The sequence below is a fragment of the Cherax quadricarinatus genome, chromosome 17 (assembly GCF_038502225.1).
Source record: "Cherax quadricarinatus isolate ZL_2023a chromosome 17, ASM3850222v1, whole genome shotgun sequence".
In the NCBI taxonomy this organism is placed as follows: Eukaryota; Metazoa; Arthropoda; class Malacostraca; order Decapoda; family Parastacidae; genus Cherax; species Cherax quadricarinatus.
In genome coordinates, this window is record NC_091308.1 from 19582145 (window position 1) to 19606271 (window position 24127).

Below are 24127 nucleotides of genomic sequence, written 5' to 3' on the forward strand. Positions count from 1 at the left end.
CAATGGAAATAAGTCACTCTGTCTGACTTTTTTGGGTTATCCTAGGTTCTCTACACATATGTTGCTATGTATGATAATTCTATGTAACTGTATTTGTGTATACCTGAATAAACTTACTTACTTACTTACTCATCAACAAATCACGTGTTTTGTTGTGGATATTTGATATGAATTTTAAAAATCATTTTCTTGAGTTGGAGATGAATGGTAAGAAAATACCGATACGATGGAATTATTATTATTGTTATCAAAGATAGAGCTAAAAAAAACAAGGGTCATGCATCGGATACGACGGAAAAACTTCTTCATCCATATCCTTCATTGCAACAAACCTACTTGCCCATTGCAAGCAGGTCCTTCTTAAATCCAACTTATTCTCAGTATTCTCCACCTGACCCTTCACGTCATTATGCTCCATATACATGTTCTCGCTGCACAGGTAGATCTGTTTGTGACTTGATAAAGCACACTGTGTGGGGAAACCAAGTCAATAAAGAATCGCATTATACTGCACTTGTGTCGAATTTTTCAACCGATTAGGTTGCCTAACGATAGCTTTGGGAATCTGCAGTCAGGTTGTTTGGTTAGTAGCTATCTTGGATGTAAGTATATGGTTGATGGATTACTGTGATGTGAAAAGTAAACTCACAGTTACTGCCTTCAAGCATTTTATTTTATTTTTGAAATAGGAAAGGGCTGCATTTCTTCAGTAGACCCCGAGGATGGTTTTCTGTTGTCCTTTTTATGAAGACTCAGCATAACTTGAAGTGATAAATAAAACACATGTGCGACAGTTAGGTAACTTTATTAAACCATACCACGGGTGGGGTTTGAACTTGCGATCAGTCTCAAAACTCCAGACCGTTGCGTTAGCCACTGGGCCCGTGGTATGGTTTGTTTACAATCGTGTCATTAAGATTTCGTGAGTCAGGTAACTTTATTCCAAAAAGTTTCGCCTATACAGTAGGCTTCTTCAGTCGCGTACAGAGACAGCAGAGCAGTGGATGTAAAGACGATGTAATCCGTCCATCACCATTGAACGCGTAGTTTTAAGGTAGTCAGTCCCTTAGCCTGGAGAAGAGTTATGCACCATAGTCTGGAACATTATTTCAGACTGGAGATTAGATTTTTAGATTTTGCCACCGAAGTGGCTAGTTTATTGTGCACCCCATATCCATCCTGTGGACGGTAGCGCGAGAGCATATGGATACACAAAAGGCCTAGGAACTAGGCCCAAAGGGTTAACAGGAATACATATGGATTTATATTTCATTGATTGGGCCGTGCAGACCTCCTGCGCAAACGCTCTTCAGTTCCCTGACAGCATTAGTGTGAGGTGGTGCTGGTCGCGCCTCTGTCGTCAGACCAGGAGAACTACTATTAGTCAACATGGCGTGCAGTTACAGACGCAGGATTAACACTGTCGGTGTTGAACTTCTCAGTGGGGCAATAACGCCAGCCTCAGCCCAGGTATTACTACCTAAAATAATCAGAGACACGTATGGCATTCAGGATGGAGAGTTGTATGGCGTAGCATTGAACGGAGCACGTAGATTTTTTGTGAAACTGCTCTCAGCAACGGTTTACGAGTCGTTGGTCAACCGTTTTCAGGACGTAAGTCTTGATGCAACACCAGCTGTGCGTGTGAGGATGATCGATGTATTCAGACATTATACATGGATTAAATTGCGTAATGTCCCCTTTGAGGCGGATGAGGCAGATATCAGAAACGTATTTGAGGAATACGGAACTGTTCATTTGGCCCAGCATGGTAAGTGGGTGTCGGGTGCCTACACAGGTATGCCGGAGGGCACTTTTAACCTAAAAATGTCATTGCGACACCCCATACCGTCTTACGTGTACCTAAAGGAATTCAGGACACAGGTCATGGTGTCATACGCGGGGCAAAGGCGTACCTGCCGACTATGTGGGGAATATGATCACATAGCGGCGGAGTGTGGGAAGCGGCAATGAGCTCCTGGCCCAGAGGCGGAGACATCCGCTTCTACACCAGGGGAAGCAGGTGTTGATCAACGACGTGAAGGAGGGCGTGGTCGTCTATGGAGCGAGATAGTGGATGAGGCGTATAAGGCTGGGGGAGAGGGTGAGGCCCTTGACCAGTTACCTGGTCCAGACACACTTCCAGTGGATCGAGTTGAGCAAAAAGTACAGGAGGAAGTGTTGGAAATTGAGGAGGAATTAGCCGAGGTTTTGAAGTCCTTGTCACCGCCTGAGGAGGTGGCTGCTCCTGGCAGGGTAGTAGAAGATGAGGTGAAGGCTGTGGGGCATCAACAACAGAACTATTCGGACGAAGGGAGTGACAGCGTGACTGAGGTGTCACCGAGATCTTTGTCACTGTGTACAGTGGAGGTAGAGGTACATTGTGAGGCATCCCCAGACCAAGCCATGGAGGATGCGCCTGTCACAAGAAAGAGAGCCGCTGCATCGGATTCAGATGATGTCCTAACGCCGGCGCAGAGGACTGGGAAGCAAATATGGGCAGAAGGTGAAGGTAGTGGTGGCCATGACAGGAGGCACCGAAAGAAGGGGGGGGGAGAGAGGGAAGTGTGCAGGTGACAAGTGGTCCCACACGTTCTGGTGGCCATCGGAAGAGTGAAGAGAGGAGGCAGGGGTGGAAACTCTAATAGGCCTCCGGTGTATGACAGTAAACGTTAATGGTTTGTGTAATAGTGTAAAGAGAGAATGGTTTCGAGAGTTTCTGAATAAATTTAGAGTGGATGTTGTGTTCCTACAGGAGCACAATTTTAAGGAGGGTAGGGTGTTGGAGATGGAGGGGTTTCAGGTGGTAACCCTGCCATCTGCCCGTTTAAAAGGGGGGGTGGGTATCTTAATTAGGGAGGCGAGCCCGTTTGTTTTGCAGAGAAGTGAGAGGGGGGAGGGGGAAGGGTGTTGCGCGTAGATGGTTTGTGGATGGGAAAACGTGTGGCTTTTATTAGTGTATATGCGCCTGCAGAGAATAATGTACAGGTGAAGCAGGAGTTTGTGTGCGAGGACCTTGTGTTTTTTTTCCGTGCATTACCGGAGGTGGCAATAGTAGGAGGTGATTGGAACTGCGTCATTAGGAGGGCTGATGTGGAACCAAAAGGGGCAGGTTATGTGTCGGTGGCCCTACGAGATTTATTGAGGGATATTAGGTTAAGAGACGCATTCGAGGGGGGGGGGGGCGCGGGAGCCAGAGCATACATTTGTTAGGAGAGGGTATGCAGCGAGGTTAGATAGAGTGTATCTTTCTCACGGGGTTGTAGTGAGAGCTTTCAAAACTGTTGAAGTTGCATGGTCAGATCATAGAGCAGTGTTGGTGGAGGTTGGGTGGGAGGCGCTTGCAGAAATATACAGGAGTTACTGGAAATTAAATATAAGTGCATTGAGTGATGAGGAGGGGTTAGAGGGATTTTCTGTCCTATGGAAGGAGCTTAGTGAGGAGGCACAGGGAGTGGAGGATGTCGTACAATGGTGGGATTGTGTTGCCAAGGAAAGGATTAGGAAATATTATGTGGGGGTGGGCAAACGTATAAATGATTTTAAATATGGGCTTTCAAATTATCTGGAGGACAGGTTAAGGGGCTGTTATGAGAAGGGGGCTGTGGGGGGCAACTATCCTATGGATGAAATTGTCGAGGTCAAGGGGAGACTGAGGGAGTTACAAAATGAGAGGTTTCAAGCGGTAAGGGTGCAGGCAGGGGTAGAGGAGGTGCTTTGGGGTGACAAACCATCGGCGTGTGTGTTGCGACGTCAAAAACAAAGACAGCAGGTTACAGCTATTCCGAGGTTAGAGGTACACGAGATGGCGGGGGGTTATAGAATGGGTCAGGAGATACTAACTACAAAAGGAATGTGTGTGTATGCGGATAAATGGTATGAAGGGTATTGGACAAGTGGGAAGGTGGGAAATGTGGATTTAGAGAAGGTGTGTGAGTATGTGACGTGTAATTTAGGGAATAGTGATAGAAAGGCTTTAGGGGGGGTAATAACAGAGGAGGAAATAGAGTTGGCTTTAAGGGGAATGAGGAAAGGCAAAGCACCGGGAATAGACGGTCTCCCGGCTGAATTTTATCTCCAACATTGGGAGGTGATAAGGGGTTTCATGGGTAAGTTATTTAATCAGATGAAGGAGAAGGGTGTGATGGGGGACAAGCAAGCAACAGCAGTTGTAGTGTTGGTCCCGAAGGGTAAGGGGCAGCACACCCTCAAGGAGTACCGTGCCATATCCCTGTTATGTGCTGATTATAAGTTGTTCGCTAAAGTCTTGGGTAATAGGTTCAAATGTGTGGTAGGGAGAGTGGTTTCGAAAACGCAGTATGGTTTGCCTGGAAGGTCGATGATTGAGGGTCATGGAATACTGAGAAGTTTTGTGGAGTCAAAAGGGGGGGGAGGGAGGGCGGCGTTGTTGGCTTTAGACTGGCAGGGGGCCTATGACAGGGTGGAACGAGGAGCATTGGGAGCTATACTTAGGAGGCAGGGTTATGGGGATGAAATAGTTAATTGGGTAACCACGTTGTACAATGGTGCCAAGATGAGGGTACAGATTAATGGATGCTTGGGGGAGGGGATTGTAATGGGTAGGGGACTTAGGCAGGGGTGTCCCATGTCACAAATGTTGTTTGCGTGCATTCAGGACCCCTTCTATAGAATGGTTGAACGTTGTGTATGTGACACGAGTGGAGGTGGGGGGGGTGGGGTAGGGAAAGTGTGGCCGGGAATAATAGGATACGTAGACGATACAACAGTCCTGGTTCGGGAGGGGATGACGTTGGGTGTTTTGGATGCTGTTGTGCAACAGTTCGGAAATGCAACAGGGATGCAGGTAAATAGAGAGAAGTCAATGATCATGGGGTTGGGTGATTGGGTGGAGGGGGGGGGAGATGTAACGTTGTGAGAAAACAAACGGTGTCTTTAAAAATTTGTGGTATCACCTATAAGGGTGATTTGGAAGCTGCTCGGGAGGAAAACTCGAATAGATTAATGGAAAGGATTCAGGGGCGTCTGGGTGCATTGCGACCTCATCATCTGACTCTCGTGCAACGAGTGATTGTTATAAACGTATTATTGTATAGTAAGGTTTGGCACGTAGCAGCCGTGTTCCCATTAACAGGGACGGCGATTGTGGGAATTCTGAGACGAGTGTTTAACTTTTTGTGGGGTTCAAGGTGCGATTGGCTGAGGAGAGAGGTTGTAATGTTACCTGTGCGCCAGGGTGGGTTGGGGTTGATGGATCTGAGGAGGAGGATTAAATGTGTGTTTCTTAAATGGGAGGTTTTGCGCGAAGGTGTGAGTGGAGGGCAGCTGGGAAAAGTACATGATAGGTTGGGTAAGTTGTATGGTGGTGTGGAGTTGAGGGAATGTGAAACTATTTTGAGGGCTTTGATGTTGGTTAGAGAACCCAGGAAAATTCGAGTAGGGGTTTTGTGTAAGCTGCTTGCAGACAGGATTGTTGTACCAGTTGAGGGATTGTTCCCCATGTACGCATGGACGAGTATTTGGTATAGGTTTAGCAGGTTGAAGTTAAAGCCTAGGGTAAGGGAGGTAATGTATCGTTTTTTGCATGGCATACTACCGTCGGGGGAGGTTTTAAGAACCAGAGGGGTAATTGTGGGCGGAAGGTGTGGAATCTGTGGGGAGGATGAGACGGCGTTTCATGCAGTATACTTTTGTGGGGAACTGGAGGGTGTTAGGTATTGGTTAAGTAGGGTAGTACAGGGGGTGGGGGGCAGAGGGGTGTCGGTTCTGCGTGCACTAAGCCTAGATGTGGGAGGGTTCGATGAGAGTGTTATACGAGCTTTGGATTATATAATAGTGGATTATATATATATATCGTGGGTGATGAGGGGGAGGGGGAATTGTGAGGTGCGGAGGCGGGTACTAGCGGTAACGGTTTATCGTACGATGTGTCGTAATAGAGAACTGTATGGGAGGAGGTGGGAGAAGGATTTTTCGGAAGGGTATAGAATGTTAACGTTAGGTTTTCTCATCAATCTACGACTTGGGCTGAGTGAGTAAGGGGGGGGGGGGTGGGGATTACATACGGGAAGGGGGTTTTCAGGGGGACACAGCGGGGTCGCCTCCTGGGGAGGGGTGTGAGTGTAGGTGTATGTGGGTATATGAAGGTGTAGATGAGTGGCATACATGTATGATATCAAGTAATTACGTAGCCTTTATTGGGCATAAATCATGTGCGATAATTGTATCGCGATGAGAGGTTATTAAATTATGTTCGTGTTTAGTGTTGTGGGATTTTAGCGAGTGTACTGTCTTTATTTTAGCATTATATAATGTGCTCATCCAGTTGCTGCTAGATGGAACGATAATGACTTCCATAAATTTGTAATGCCTCGTTAAAAGTTTGTAATGGGACAGTATGGTTTAGTCTCTTACTTTATATAATGTGCTCAGCCGGTGGAAGAGGCTGTATTAATATTTAGTAATATTTGTTAATATTTATTTAGTATAAGTGTGAGGCTTAGGATTTGATTTTTGATTTAGGATTTGATTTTGATTTTGATTTTGATTTTGATTTTGATTTTGATTTTGATTTGATTTGATTTGATTTGATTTGATTTGATTTTGATTTTTTTCAATGCTTAAAAAGAGATTGTAGTGAGGCACGTATGTATGTGCTTAGGTACTTCTTATTGTATAGGGGTTAATTTTGGGAAGAGTATGTGATTGTTTTTAACTGAGATTGGGATGTAAGGTTATTACTCTGTTTATCTCCTGTGAAGGTTGTGAACCTTTGTCATATGTCCGTCATAGTATGTTAACTATACAAATCTGAAAGTTGTATATAGTTTATATTTTATATAGTTTATATAGTTATAGTTTATTTTGTTTATCATAGTATGTTATATGGAAAAGTTTGTGTGTATATGGGTAACCTCTTTTATGTCAATGTCAATGTGTTGTTAATAATTGGCTAGTGTATGTTGTGTAGGATTGAGGATCCTACTGTATCCATTTTATATCTTAATTTAATATCAAGCTGTAAAGTTTTTAAATAAAATATAAAAAAAAAAAAAAAAGTTACTGCCTTCAAGCATTTTATTTTATTTTTGAAATAGGAAAGGGCTGCATTTCTTCAGTAGACCCCGAGGACGGTTTTCTGTTGTCCTTTTTATGAAGACTCAGCATAACTTGAAGTGATAAATAAAACACATGTGCGACAGTTAGGTAACTTTATTAAACCATACCACGGGAAGGGTTTGAACTTGCGATCAGAGTCTCAAAACTCCAGACCGTTGCGTTAGCCACTGGGTCAGTGGTATGGTTTGTTTACAATCGTGTCATTAAGATTTCGTGAGTCAGGTAACTTTATTCCAAAACGTTTCGCCTATACAGTAGGCTTCTTCAGTCGCGTACAGAGACAGCAGAGCAGTGGATGTAAAGACGATGTAATCCGTCTATCACCATTGAACGCGTAGTTTTAAGGCAGTCAGTCCCTTAGCCTGGAGAAGAGTTATGCACCATAGTCTGGAACATTATTTCAGACTGGAGATTAGATTTTTAGATTTTGCCACCGAAGTGGCTAGTTTATTGTGCACCCCATATCCATCCTGTGGACGGTAGCGCGAGAGCATATGGATACACAAAAGGCCTAGGAACTAGGCCCCAAAGGGTTAACAGGAATACATATGGATTTATATTTCATATCTATAGTTCACTTATCTGTTACAAGCAAATTTAGGAAATTTGCTTAGTATATCTGGTATCTTATTTTCATTAATAAGATATCTTGACATGTCACATAGGTTATTATACTGTCTGTCTCTGTATTCCTCAATGAGTGGACAATTAAGCACATAGTGTTCAAGAGAGTGACCATATGCCTGATCACATAATTTACATTTAGTTTGATCATCATCTGTGTGTCTCCCAAACTGCCAGAAGTACTTGTAACCAAGCCTAAGCCTGGCCACTACAACATCAGTCAGTCTGTTCACATTGCAAGTTGCTCCATAAACATACTTATCTACGTTCATGTTATCATAGTGGGTTATAGATCTACTCAGGCTTCTAACTGCATTCCTATAACAATCATTTTCATTATTTACTTCTCTCCTAATATTATTCCTAATGCTAGACACAGTTATACCAAAGTTATAATCTACATTCTCCTTCTGGGTACTCTTCTTGGCTAACATATCAACTTTATCATGAAGGAGTAATCCAATGTGTGATGGGATCCATAGCAATTGTACATTAATTCCTTTGTCCCTAATTTTTGAGTATCTATACCTGGCTTCCCCAATGAGCATGTTGTTGGAGTCATGACTGGAGCAAAACTTACAACTTCAAAATTACGTCTTCAAGGGTGATGGACTGATTACATCGCCTTGACATCTCTACTTCTTCTGCTGTCTCCTTTGTACTCGACTGAAGAAGCCTACTGTGTAGGCGAAACGTTTTGGAATAAAGTCAGCTAACTGTTGCACATGTGTCCTATTTATCAACTTGTTAGTATTGTATATCATTATCATATTCATTACTTGAAATGGATGAAAATGATGAAAATGGACGTTTTGTCCACAAGGGACGTCATCAATTAATAAAGTCCCTGGTGGATGAAACGTCTTCATAGTAGAATGCCATAACCCGCAATGTGTCTTATTTACATACTGTCGGTATATTCTGTCACTATTACCACAGGCTAAATAAACGTTGGGTATGTTTCCTTACACCTTCTCTCCCTGTTCACTTAGCAGTAAATAGGTTCCTGGGTGTTAGTCAACTGTTGTGGGTGGCATCCTGGGGGATGGTAGTATACCGTAGATAGGGCTGGACTTTAAAATGAGCTGAGGGAGAATACCAGTTCTTAAACTTTAAAAGTGGTCAGAGTAAAAGGAATAAGTGGGTTCTGTTTCCCCACACTGAATATCAGTAGTTGTCGAGTGATCTTCAAAAGACACACATGCAAAGTATCCTCATATGTGTCTTACTCATGTGTCGTCATCACTGTATTAATGGTGCTGTATACCATTAATACAGTGATGACGACTCTCAGATGTGTCTCCAGTTCATTCTAATGATCACACTTCGCTGTATCAAAGTAATTTGCTTTCTTTTAGATTTTACCACCGAAGTGGCTAGTTTATTGTGCACCTCATATCCATCCTGTGGACGGTAGCGCAAAAGCATATGGATACACAAAAGGCCTAGGAACTAGGCCCGAAAAGGGTTAACAGGTGTACATATGGATTTATATCTGCATATCTACAGTTCACTTATCTGTTACAAGCAAATTTAGAAAATCTGCTTAGTGTATCTGGTATCTTATTTTCATTAATAAGATATCTTGACATGTCACATGGGTTATTATACTGTCTGTCTCTGTATTCCTCAATAAATGGACAATTAAGCACACAGTGACCATATGCCTGATCACATAATTTGCATTTAGTTTGATCATCATCTGTGTGTCTCCCAAACTGCCAGAAGTACTTGTAACCAAGCCTAAGCCTGGCCACTACAACATCAGTCAGTCTGTTAACATTGCAAGTTGCTCCATAAGTAAGTAAGTTTATTCAGGTATACACAAATACAGTTACATAAAATTATCATACATAGCAGCATATGTGTAGAGAACCTAGGATAACCCAAAAAAGTCAGACATACTTATCTACGTTCATATTATCATAGTGGGTTATAGATCTACTCAGGCTTCTAACTGCATTCCTATAACGATCATTTTCGTTATTTACTTCTCTCCTAATATTATTCCTAACGCTAGACACATATATACCAAAGTTGTATTCTACATTCTTCCTCTGGGTACTCTTCTTGGCTAACATATCAACTTTATCATGAAGGAGTAATCCACTGTGTGATGGGATCCATAGCAATTGTACGTTAATCCCTTTGTTCCTGATTTTTGAGCATCTGTTTTCTTTACTACGCGAATTAGAAATATATTTGTGCTGACTGGCAAACAAAAGATAAGTGAGGTTAACATGATTAACGATAATTTTTTTTTTGTAGTAATTTTACTGGAGTTTGGTAACAAAAATGTTTTTGAATAATAATGTTACAGGAAGTATCCCCCAGGGTATAATGGAGTCAACCATGATATGTCGAGGTAAGACATATTATGGTGAAGTGAGACATACTATGAAGGGGTGAGACATATTATGGAGAGGTGAGAAATATTATGGTCAAGTGAGTCATTATGAGGCGGTAATATATGATTATGATTATATGAAACACGATGGTGAGGCCAGGCATCTGGAACAAGGAAGCCACACCCCGTTATTGTGAGGTCAGACATCAGAAGCAAGGAGGCCACACCCCGTTATTGTGAGGTTACACAGAGAGTCATGCAGCACCGCCTTCCTCACCACCTCTATGCCAGTAACCACTCACCGAAGGGGCACTGTGACTTGCTCGCTGGCTCGCTTCTACTGCAGATGCAGAAGAGAGAGTCGTACTCGGGATGAACTCCTCCCTCCCCCAGCAGCAGACCTTCCCGCTCCTCTCCCACGATGTTACCGCCCCATTTCAGGTCGTCCATCAAACCGCGGGTACACCGTGTCTCTGCCAGGCTCCCTTCGATGTACCAAATGTATCAGGCACCAGGTAGCTTCCCCCGACTATATACTCTTGTGGTCTCCCTCTATTGCCCACATACTCGAACTTCGAGCCTAGGAAGGAGGGGCCGAGGGTGGCCAGACAGAGCCTTGAAGCACTGGACTCGACGTAGACAAGGCCACAGGCGGATTACTGGTCTGCCCAGGTAGTGCTGGCTATCACTTACCTCCAGGTAAACAAGAGGACCCATCATTCTGCTGCCCTTTTTTTACCTTCCCTTCTTGCTGATGGACCCTCCTTTAATCCAGACTCTCTCATTGACTTTTTGACAGCGACCGATTTACTACACAAACTCAGACGTTGATGCCTCTAGCACTCTCCTCTGTCCTTTCTACCTTACTCTCTAGCTACCCTTTACCCCTGTACTATTCACTGCCCCGCTGCACTCCATACCCTAATAATCATCCCTCTTCCTCTTACCACCCATTTCTTCTGCCTCCTTCTCTGCCCTGTTGTGCTGTATAACCCTTGGGGTATAACACTTCTTTTTTATTATAATGATATAATAACTGTTTTAACGATGTGGCAGAAGCAGAATCCATACATAGTTTTAAGAATTGGTATGATAAGGCTCACGCAGCCAGGAGAGAAAGTGAAACCAGTAGCGGTCAGAGGAGAGGTCGGGTCAGTAAATTCGACTCGACCTTGACAACCACAATTGGGGGAGTGCACAAACACCGCTTATCCAAATTAATAGTCCATCACTAAATATGATTTTCTTTATTCAATTTTAAAAATATTAAGAACAGAAAATGTACGTGGTATTTTTGTTAGGGTAAACAATTATATATTTGCTAACTCCGTCTAAGGTACACATAAATGTAGTTACATAAATTATCATATATATCAGCATATGTGTACATTACCTAGGATAACCCCAAAAAAGTCAAAGTGATTTATTTCCATTGGGGTCCTTGACAATCCCCGAATAAGATTTTATTAGGGTATTAACCAAGGAAGGTTATTAAACCAGGATAACCCAATAAAGCCATGTAATCATTGGGATAAGTTAATCTTCTTCCCCAGGATGCGACCCTACAACAAGTACCTACTGCTAAGTGAACAAGGGCAGCATGTAAACGAAACGTAGGGATCTAATGGCTGTCCCTAAAGCTAACTTATGACTCTGAGCTTGACTCTATCATCATTACTGATTCTATGTCATCACTGAATGCTCTTAACTCATATAATGACTCCAACAACATCAACATGCTCATTAGAGAACCAGGTATAGATAGTCAAAAATCAGTGACAAAGGAATTAATGTACAGTTGCTATGGATCCCATCACACATTGGATTACTCCTTCATGATAAAGCTGATATGTTAGCCAAGAAGAGTACCCAGAAGGAGAATGTAGAATATAACTTTGGTATATCTGTGTCTAGCATTAGGAAAAAATTAGGAGAGAAGTAAATAATGAAAATGATTGTTATAGGAATGCAGTTAGAAGCCTGAGTAGTTCTATAACCCACTATGATAACATGAACGTAGGTAAGTGTGTCTATGGAGCAACGTGCAATGTGAACAGACTGACTGATGTTGTAGTGGCCAGGCTTAGGCTTGGTTACAAGTACTTCTGGCAGTTTGGGAGACACACAGATGATGATCAAACTAAATGTAAATTATGTGGTAAGAGTTATGGTCACTTTCTTGAACACTATGTACTTGTCTACTTATTGAGATAGTATATTAACCTATGTGGAATGTCAAGATATGTTATTAGTGAAAATAAGATACCAGATATAATAAGCAAATATCCTAAATTTGCTTGTTACAGATAAGTGAACTATAGATTTGTAGATATAAATCCATATGTATTCCTGTTAACCCTTTGGGGCCTAGTTCCTAGGCCTTTTGTGTATCCATATGCTTTTGCGCTACCGTCCACAGGTTGGATGTTTACTTGGAGTTTACCTGGAGAGAGTTCCGGGGGTCAACGCCCCCGCGGCCCGGTCTGTGACCAGGTCTCCTGGTGGATCAGAGCCTGATCAACCAGGCTGTTACTGCTGGCTGCAGGCAAACCAACGTACGAGCCACAGCCCGGCTGATCAGGAACCGACTTTAGGTGCTTGTCCAGTGCCAGCTTGAAGACTGCCAGGGGTCTGTTGGTAATCCCCCTTATGTATGCTGGGAGGCAGTTGAACAGTCTCGGGCCCTTGACACTTATTGTATGGTCTCTTATCGTGCTAGTGACATCCCTGCTTTTCATTGGGGAGATGTTGCATCGTCTGCCAAGTCTTTTGCTTTCGTAGTGAGTGATTTTCGTGTGCAAGTTCGGTACTAGTCCCTCTAGGATTTTCCAGGTGTATATAATCATGTATCTCTCCCGCCTGCATTCCAGGGAATACAGGTTCAGGAACCTCAAGCGCTCCCAGTAATTGAGGTGTTTTATCTCTGTTATGCGCGCCGTGAAGGTTCTCTGTACATTTTCTAGGTCAGCAATTTCACCTGCCTTGAAAGGTGCTGTTAGTGTGCAGCAATATTCCAGCCTAGATAGAACAAGTGACCTGAAGAGTGTCATCATGGGCTTGGCATCCCTCGTTTTGAAGGTTCTCATTATCCATCCTGTCATTTTTCTAGCAGATGCGGGGTGCACAATAAACTAGCCACTTCGGTGGCAAAATCTAAAAAAAAAAAATCCCTTGAATAACCTTTGTGTCTGGCTCTGGGATAATCAAATAGGCATCCTTCCATCTTAAACGCAGATTAACAGCATCTGTTGTGCTGCGAGTGTGTGCGAGATGTTTCTCCATTGTATCCCTTATCGCACCCCCAGCAGAGAATAACGCAAACACACATTGTTGAAGTTTTTTTTGGAGTTATCCTAGGTAATTTACACTTAAGTTATTACGTAAAATAGCTGTGATCATCTGTAATGTTTGTAAATGTACCCAAATAGACTTACTTTTTTTAAGTGCTAAATTTTAGTTTATGTGAAGTCTGATGGTTCCTCGGGCGAGTAATGTAAAGAATTTTTTTTTATCATTTTGAAATTAGGAAGGACCCGGTGTCGTTGTGTGGAGGGTTATAGATGTGGACGACACGTTGCTGGTAGTCTCCGATGAAAAATGTGGGGAAGTGGAGCTCTGAAAATGTTTATAGGAACTCTGGGATGCCGATGGGGAAGCCTCTTAGAAAAAAAATTGTTACAATACCTCGATTTGTTGGTGTCCTGAATGGAGAAAAGTTAATGAGATCGTTTTTATTTATAGGCTTTCTGAAATTTTTGAACCTGAAAGAATTATTGATAAGGTGATGTCGAGGAATGGGACTTCCTCAACTAAATAAGACATCTATGCCACACTTTCTGTATGACCCTGGTGGTTTAGCGCTTAGTTTTGATTATAATAACAATTTTGCCACACTTTTGTACATTTATCGTGGAAACGTTTCAGCAGCCAGTGGCTTCATCAGTCCAACTGAGACGAATCGTAGAACATGAAGAGTTTGAGGCAGTCTCTCAGCCTGGGAATGGTTACTTCAGACTTCTCATTTTCCACTTCTCTGTGTTGGACTGATGAATCCAAAAGAGTTACAGAGAGGGAAAGAGAGAGCATCATTTGGAATCTATGAGGAATCATGACGATGTAAAAAATATTATTTATATTATTTATTTAACTGAACAATATACAAGCCCCAGTAGCCTAGCTGTGCAAGATCTCTAGATGAGAATACTAGCAATAGAGTTTTATTCCTATTAATTCACTATGTTTAATGTTCATCTGAAAGTACTTACTAGACCATATAAAACAGAAAGTCACTCTCATAATTACGGAGTGGTTCGTCCATCTCAATGATGGATCAAAATCATAATGAACTCAAAGTTGTCATGTTAACGCTCATCATGTCCATGAATCCCTTGGCAAACTTATGGTCCAAGAAACGGTTTGAAAACCCCATAGTTAAGTCCAGGCGTCCATTGAGGCTGTGGGCATAAAAACATATGAAATTGTTCATGCATCGTATAGATGAGAGTCGAGTGAGCTTCACAACCTTCACACAGTCACCCTCACCAGTGAACAATGGCGTCACGTCACCCATATTTGATACAGTGTAATAGCTGTCAGGCGTCCCATGGCTTGTAAAATATCCATCTAAAATTTCAGATTTTGATTTTTCCATCAACTTAAGAACCACAACTTGCAGGGGGCGGCGCTCAATTAAATGAGAATGTAATTTCTTGTGAAACTCCTTTACTGTAGGCCAAAAATTGGACATTAGAGTTTCAGAGGTTTTGAAAGAGGTCTTGAAGCCAAATGTAGGGATATGATTGCCGTAAATACCTGTGGTGTCACCTTCATAATACCGTCTTAAGTTGATGTCATGCCCGGCCCGAAAATTAATTTCATGTGGCACCTCGCAATGATCATTAAGTAGATTAATGAGGGTGGCGTTGATGATACCTACGAGTCCAGAGTGAAGCGTAACTCCCTCTTCTTTGCACTTTCGACGAAAAGAATACGTTAGATTCTTGTCGAATTGAATATTAACAAAGCAGGTTTTCACATCGGTTCGTCCTGAAACAGGAAAGGCATCCAGGAAAAGAGGACGAGTATCAGCACCATCCTGAAACTCCTTTCTGACTCTTTCCTTGAGTTCCGGATCTCCCAACAACTTTTGCCTTTGCTCTTCGTAAAGTTTCTGAGTTTGCTCGTCACCAACGAGTTTCCCCACCTGTTGTTCGTCGTTCACAGGGCGACCGGCAACCATATCGTCTAGAATGGTATGCACCAGGTTGCAGATATTGATATTAGTGAACCCGTCAGCTAACGAATGGTGGATACCAAGCATGAGAGCGTAATTATGAGAGAAAATCGAATCCAGATCGGTGGAGGATGGTGTAGGTGGCAGGGCGAGGAGCCTCACACACCACATGGGTCCCTCAGATGTGTTGTAGATGTAGTGAGTCAGCTCCTCCTCCACTTCCTCCGTCTTTCTTTGTTCCACAATCTGTTAAAATTTATTCATACATAAGACAACTGTCATGTCATACGGGATATCGTACCCACCATATTTTAAAATGACCCCCATCTTGTACTCATGTTTTTTTTAAAGTAGGTAGTGGTACTGTAGATAAATGGTTCAGAAAATCGACAAGGTGGTGAATAAGACATTTGTGCAACATTTGGGTATAAAGATACTGAAGTGTTGCGTAAATGTCTCATTCATCAGGTAGTGAGTGGTACGTTTACTGTACCAAAAAGTTTAATAAACAACAAATTTCCATATAAAAAAATTATGGTGTTTTATACGCACTCATTGGTGACATTAGAAGCAAGGTACGTTGATTTAAACAAAAAAATTAATGGAAAAATAGATATGATTTTCTAAAATATAAAAAAAATGATGGACAGGTAATACATATATACAAACATACAAAGCATACTAATTTGAAAAAGGCAGAGTTACTATAGAAGGATTCGAGTATGAATAAAACGAGATACCTTGAAGTCGAGGTTACAACCATTCATTTGTCGGAGCCACAGCTGTCCATCACGTTGACCAAGACAGACCCTCAGCACCTCAACCTTCCTGCAGACACCATCATCATCACCATATGATAGTGGCCCAGAAAAAAAATATTTTACGCATACACGTTCATACATTAGTAGATAAATCAGAATCATTATAAGTCTAAAAACATATAGTGGAGCTAACTTTTATTTTTTTTACGCTTTTTAGATTTAGATTTTGCCACCAAAGTGGCTAGTTTATTGTGCACCCCATATCCATCCTGTGGACGGTAGCGCAAGAGTATATGGATACACAAAAGGCCTAGGAACTAGGCCCCAAAAGGTTTAACAGGTGTACATATGGGTTTTTATTTATCTACATATCTACAGTTCACTTTTCTGTTACAAGCAAATTTAGGAAATTTGCTTAGTATATCTGTTATCTTATTTTCATTAATAAGACATCTTGACATGTCACACAGGTTATTATACTGTCTGTCTCTTATTCCTCACTAAGTGTACAATTAGGCACATAGTGTTAAAGACAGTGATCATATGCCTGATCACATAATTTGCATACAGTTTGATTATCATCTGTGTGTCTCCCAATCTGCCAGAAGTACTTATAACCAAGATTAAGCCTGGCCACTACAACATCAGTCAGTCTGTTCACATTGCAAGTTGCTCCATAGACACATTTACCTACGTTCATGTTATCATAGTGGGTTATAGATCTACTAAAGCTTCTAACTGCATTCCTATAACAATCATTTTCATTATTTACTTCTCTCTTAATATTATTCCTAATGCTAGACACAGATATACCAAAGTTATATTCTACATTCTCCTTCTAGGTACTCTTCTTGGCTAACATATCACCTTTATCATGAAGGAGTAATCGAATGAGGAATGGGATCCATAGCAATTGTACATTAATTCCTTTGTCCCTGATTTTTGAGTATCTATACCTGGTTCTCCAATGAGCATTGTGGAAAATTACATTTCTTATAATGACTCCAACAACATGCTTGTGGAAAATTGCATTTATCTGAATGTAACTAATTATGTACATAACAGTAAATGATAACAAAGATAATTATTATTTATCAATGTTACATAGACAAGTAGGAATTTGGGACACCTAGGTCGCAAAAAAATGTTCCCCTTCGATACCTACCACTGTCATAACCACAAGTTGCTCTGGACCTATTAATTAAATGAAATATACATACACCAGGAATACTGGTAAATATATAATTTTGTGGACTGTATATTAAAAATAATAAATGGTTATATATATATATATATATATATATATATATATATATATATATATATACACAATTACATAACAGAAGGAAAATATATCTTAATATCACTCACCAATTTGAATGGAGATTAATGTGTATCATACTCAGAAAACCTTACTCTAACTAAATCTATGAAAATAATGCTGGCCAGAATTACACACAAATCTAGAGAGCTTATCTGAGGTTCCTGGAGCTGTCTTGTCCAGTCGTCTGGTATCTCAAGTTATGCAGGAATGCACATCCACCAATTTTGCCTCCTATTTGAGAGGTGTCAACACAATTTTAACCTCTAGAGCACGAAAAATTCTTCCCATTACACCAACGTTTGTACAAAATTCAAAACCAAGATGGCGAGTCTCCTGCCCAGATACAGGCTTTCAGTTTTCTATGACAAATATTATTAATACAGTATAGGCCATCTATTTACCTATAAATTACCATATTTCCGGAAAATATATACAGTATTTTCCACACTGCAGCCAGCCGGAGTTCGTTGCTAAACGACTCAAATTACTCCTTCCTTTAGGAGACAATTCCAGCCGGTTCTGGCTTGAGTGGCTGTTCTCCTAGTAGGACTTACTACGATTTCATTTTCCGGCATCACTTGGTCAACGTTATCTTCCATATCACTCGTGTCACTTTTCCTCAGATTTTCATTTACGTTTGATTGAACACCTAACTCCAAGGGAATCAATTTATTAATTGTGTGTAAACTTTCCTGGCCACGACACAACACTTTGACATTCCTGACGACACCTTGTGCATCTGGGTACAATGTCAATACTTTGCCCAGAGGCCACAATGTTCGATGTTGTTCAGTGTCAGTTAACACAATGTCACCTGGTTGAATGGTCTGTCGATTTACTGCCTCTGTCGCACCATAAAAGTGTTCACATAGTGTAAGAAGATATTCCTTACGCCACACATTAGACCAATGATCAATTACTTCATTTAACATTTTAAATTTATCACACAACACTGCTGCATCATTGTAATCTTCATCACTTTCTTCCGGATTATCTCTATAGACGGGCAGCTTCCAATTTCCTTCCACATATTAGGTGAGAAGGTGTTAATACATCTGCATCAGGTGTATCACTCATGTACGAGAGAGGCCTATTATTTATACGATTTTCTGCCTCCACTAACACTGCACGGAATTCTTCCAAATTAATTCTCTTCCGGTGTAGTACTTTGCGGAGACACCTCTTCACTGTGCCTATCAGTCTTTCATACAAGCACCCCTGCCAAGGGGCTCTAGGAGTAATAAATTTCCAGGTACACCCTCGCTGGGTTAACAGAGATTGAACATCGTTACTATTATTTAATTCTATCAAGTGTTGAGCACCTGCTACAAAATTTGTGACATTATCCAAAATCATCAACCTCAGACAGGATCTCCTAGCCGCAAATTTTCGAAACAGCTGTATAAACTGTTCTGCAGACAAGTCCTGTGCCACTTCTAAATGAACTGCCCTAGTAGCAGTACAGGTGAACAAACAAACATACACTTTCAGTGGAACACCATTTGATGTACCTGTTAAAATTATTGGACCACTATAGTCTACACCTGTTACATCAAATGGTTTCACTAATTGTACATGCTCCTTTGGCAATGGTGGAGGACCTGGGTACATATAGGATCTGGCATCCACACAGCGACATATTACACAAGATTTAATCACCCTTTTTACACTTTGCCGTCCTTGTGGAATCCAGAAAGTTTCCCTAATACAATTTAAGGTATCTTGTACCCCACCATGCATTACATTTTTATGGGCAATTGGAACAATCAAATTTGTTAGATGATGAGTTTTGGGCAGTAAGATAGGGTGTTTAGCATAATCACCCAATTCAGCATTTTGTAACCTACCTCTGCACCTAATTACACTGTTCTCTAAATACAGCCCCAAATTTCTCTATTATGGAACCTTTCACAATTTTTCTTTCCATCATCAATTTAATCTCATTTCCATAGATTTCCTCCTGTACCCTCTTTATCCAATATTCAAGAGGATGTGAAAACTTAAATGAAATATTCATCTTGCTTAGAAATTTAAACACCAACTTAGTTACATTGATTAGTTTGGGTAAAGAAGAATACCTATTTATATCAATGGCTAAGGGAGGACAAACTATTGGAGCGGTGGTCACAGTAATTTCAACAGGAGCAATATACGCCTTTTGTACAGGCCAATTAGCTTTATTTACCAACCAACTCGGTCCTTTAACCATGATACCGCATTTACAAATTTAGCATAAGGTAAACCTCGAGACAAGAAATCAGCTGGATTCTCCTCACCAGGTATATGATTAAATGTTAACATATGCTGACCCAAACTATTATACTTCTCTTGCATCTGATTAATTTCAGTGACTCTGTTATGTACGTACATAATTTTATTGTTTCCATTACGAATCCATTGTAAGGATACCTCATTATCAGACCAAATTACGGTGTCGCTAATATTTATCTCATGCAACTTTTTTCTTATATAATTAGCTAATTTCACACCTACATAAATGGCTGTTAATTCCAACTGAGGCAAGGTGCATGATTTAATTGGAAACACTTTAGCCTTAGACATAACAAGAGAAATAACACTATTACATTGAAGATAAGCAACTGCTCCATATGCCAATTTTGAAGCATCACAAAAAATGTGGAGTACATTTTTCCCATTTGGATTGGCCACCTGGCGTGGGAACTCCAACATTGGAATTTTCTCATAATCACCAATTAATTCATCCCACCTGTTAATGAATTCCTCAGGTAGAATTTCATCCCAAGCACATTTAAGTTTCCATGCTTCCTGAATTAATAATTTCCTTCTTATAGTAAGGGGTGACACTAAACCTAGTGGATCAAAACATATGGAAACTTCAGCATACTGTAATTATTAGGTTTTAACATTAACAAATCTCTCTCAGTATCCCAAGTTAATCCCAATACATTACTACATTTTGGCACATCATCTCCAGGGTAATCTTTACATATTTTGTCCTTTAATTTGGACGAATTACTATTCCATTCCCTCATAGGCACATTCAGGGCCGGATTACCACATAGGCAAACTAGGCATTTGCCTAGGGCCCCGCGCATTTGGGGGCCCCGCAGTCCAAGGGGTTCAGGGGCTCATCCAAGACTGCACACATGGTGCAAGTGCAAAGGGGTCCCTACCTAAAAAGTTCAAGTGTTTGGAGAGTAAAATTGATTTTTAAAAATTAATCAAAACAAAAATAAATAATGAAATAAAATAAAATAAAAATAAATAAACCTAACCATAGATGGCAACACTCAACACGCCTTTGTTTACATCAGAACAGCTGTGTTTTCCCGCTAATGGGTGAGTATGGGAGATTCCTCTCCAATTTTCTGTAGTAATTACACGTTATCTAGACTTGTACTGTGACAAATTAACTGAAGTGTTGTTGATAGACATTGATGTGTATGGATAAATGTTTGTTTTCGCCTCTAAATGTTAAGAGAGGTACCTGATAGGGTTACTTGACCAGTAAAGACGCATGGACCAGTAAAGACGCATTTTTGGTAAAAATACTATAAAGAAAAACCTAAAAACGCAAACTGACTTCCGTTTGTAGGTTTTAAAAGCACTTTGTCCTGTCTTTAAGTCTTTATCATTTCAATAACAGATCTCAATTGATTGATGTTCTACATCACTTCCGTCGCAAATGCTTAGTTTTCAAGTTGCGACGGAAGTGATGTAGAACATCAATTAATTTACTACATATTTCCCCAGAAACACATAAGCCACATCAGAAAATCGTTGGTTGGGTGAAACTGAAAATTGTCCCTGCATTCTTTAATTCTCATGTCCTTATCTATGGTGGTAGGCCATATATCATGCAAAACATAATGATTAGTTTAGTTATGAAAATGGTAATATAAATACCATTGTGCATTGTTCTTGGACTCAGTATGATTTCTGTTTAAGTAAATTGGAGATCAAGGAGGATGAATTAGTAAAATATTCGTAGCCCAAATCACTAACCTAATCTATGGTAAAAGTTCTGTATATGACTCCTTTCTGGTAACGTTTTGAATTTTTAGATGCGCAGCCAGAGGAAAGGGGGCTACAAGGGCCATATCCCCCCAATTGACAGAAAAAAAAATTAATAATAATTAAAAAATTAATAATAATTGATAATGAAAAATTTGTATTTGCATGATTACAGACAGTGATACATCCTCATTATGGCATCTCGTGAACGTGATGTTGGACGTTCTTATGCGAGTGAGTCACAGAAAAGAAAGAAGAAAATTCAAGAAGAAGAACAGAAAAAGAAAGATGTAGGAAGCTGCAGAAAGATCACAGACATGCTCACGAAAACAGTTTCTGATGTTACCAGTACAGTTGAATCTGCAGATACGTCAGATCATACAGGAAGCCCTCCCTCCATTATTTCTCAGCCAGCATCTACTTCTTTTGTGTCTCCTCTCAATGTCTCAACGGACATTTCATCCACAGGATTTGTCTTAAAAGATCCTGCCTCATGGCCAAATGTAATCCCAGATTCTCTACGTAATGCTTTCATTGCAGAAAACTTCAGTCAAACTCTGAACATTGACTTTAGGAAATCAGCAAGGATTTATGATGATGGAAGTCGTCGTTGTTTAAAGTCATCTATGTTTTATAGGAAGCTTGCAAATTCAGAAACTGTGAAAAGATCATGGATGGTATACTCTGAAAGCTCAGGAAAAGTGTACTGTTCAGCATGCAAGCTATTTTCTACCAAAGAAAATACCTTCACACAGGGGTTCAATGACTGGAAAAATTCCAAGCATTTCGAGGAACATGAAAACAGCACCACTCACAGGAGCTGCATTTTAGCCAGTGTATTTCGTGCACAGAAAAAAGGCTTATTGGATTCTCATTTGGAAAATCAAACTGAAAAAGAGCGCACTTATTGGAGAAAAGTTCTAGAAAGAGTTGTTGCTGTTGTAAAATTCTTAGCTCTAAGAGGACTTGCTTTCCGTGGAGAAAATGAGGTTTTTGGTTCGGAAAACAATGGCAATTTCCTAGGGATCATAGAACTGTTAGCACAATTCGATCCATTCTTAGCAAATCATGTGTCACACCTTGGGAATGCAGGAAGAGGCACTGTATCTTACATGTCATCTACTATATGCAATGAATTTATTGAACTGATGACTAAGAAGGTCCTCAATAACATCACAGCAGCTGTGAAAACTGCATAATACTTTGCAATAAGTGTAGATTCAACACCAGATATTTCACATACAGATTAATTGACAAAGTGTGACTTTGTCAATAGTCCAAGTCGGACCGAAACGTCGCAAGCTTCTCTCTTTTATGTGCAGGTTATTTGTGTTATTCATTGTTCGCTTTGTCGACTCCAGTGGTAAGCCTGTAGAGCGCTTTATAAAATTCATTCCTCTTTCAGGCCATGATGGAGAAACAATGATGAATGTAGTACTGGATACTCTGCTTGAACATGATCTCTCTATTATGGATTGCCGTGGCCAGAGCTACGACAATGCAAGTAACATGTCGGGTAAATATAATGGATTGCAAGCCCGTATCAAGCAAATCAACCCACTTGCTGAATATGTGCCCTGCTCAGCACATTCTCTTAATCTTGTTGGGTCATGTGCTGCGGAGTGTTGTGTCGCTGCAGTTTCATTTTTTGGACTTTTACAAGCACTCTTTAATTTTTTCTCTGCTTCAACGCATCGGTGGAGTATACTCAAGTCAACCATTCATGGAGATGTCATCAAATCATTATCAACAACAAGGTGGTCAGCGCAGCATGATGCAACACATGCTTTGAAAGACAGCTTTGCTGAAATACGTTCTGCTTTGATCCAAATAGCAGAGGATGAAGACCAGACAGCAACTACAAGAAGCGAAGCAGCCAGCTTAGCATCAAAATTGGAAGATTTTGAATTGGCCTTACTCTGTGTGCTTTGGGACTGTATACTGGAACGGTTAAATGCCACGAACAAGACACTTCAGAAAATTGAAATTGAAATGGCTACTTGTGCTAACCTCTATGCAGGCTTAGTGGAATTTGAAAGCTCACTTCGCAATTATGAAGCTTTTGGAATGTTTGAAGAGAAAGCTAAACTGCTTGTGAAAGACTACAGTTACCGGGCTGATAATCAGCGGTCAGGGAAGAGGAAACGCAATTTTGAAGAGAAATTGTGTTGCTACCAAGGCAGAAATGTAAGACAGCTACATACTTCGTCATTCTGGATTCACTGATTACAGAATTGGTGAAAAGAAAAGAAATCTACCAGAATCTCAATGACAAGTTTGGATTTCTGTTCAAAATTACTATGTACCTGGAGTGGAACCACAGTCGATGGCCTCCACTCCAAACCAACAGATACAGATACTAATGCCGGAAAAAAAATCCCCCCCCAGTACCAACAATACCACCAGTCCGATGACATTCTTCTTTGCAAATATACAGGGTCTAAAGCCAGCAACAAACAACAAAATACCTTTCATCCGTGGACTGCTTGCAGAGGCAAAGGCAATGTTCGCGGCTTTCACTGAGACCCACATAAAGGATCACTTAGACAACGAAATATGGATCCCAGGTTACAACATATACAGATGTGACAGAGTGAACAGGCAAAAGGGGGGGTTGGCCTGTACATTGCAGAATCACCTGTTTGCACAGAACTGCTTAATGCCTCAAATGATGTAGTGGAAGTTTTAGCAGTAAAGGTCGAGAACCAAAACCTAGTCATTGTGGTAGTCTACAAGCCTCCGGA

General features: G+C 40.8%; 1 protein-coding gene and 1 pseudogene across 4 annotated transcripts in view; both read right to left on the bottom strand.

Moving 5' to 3' along the window:
- LOC128705375 (uncharacterized) overlaps positions 1-24127 on the bottom strand; it is a 45044-nt gene that overhangs the window by 17532 nt on the left and 3385 nt on the right. For 3 of the 4 annotated variants that reach the window (XM_070085833.1, XM_070085829.1, XM_070085830.1), the window contains 2 exons: positions 16043-16130; positions 14194-15548 (listed from right to left, as the gene is read on the bottom strand). In XM_070085833.1, the coding sequence (XP_069941934.1) occupies positions 14406-15548; positions 16043-16069 (1170 nt within the window). In that variant the 5' untranslated portion in view covers positions 16070-16130 and the 3' untranslated portion in view covers positions 14194-14405. Of the gene's footprint in view, positions 1-14193; positions 15549-16042; positions 16131-24127 lie in introns of those variants that run through there. The other variant, XM_070085832.1, reaches the window with a different exon arrangement.
- Positions 10154-10786, bottom strand: LOC128686278 (uncharacterized; annotated as a pseudogene).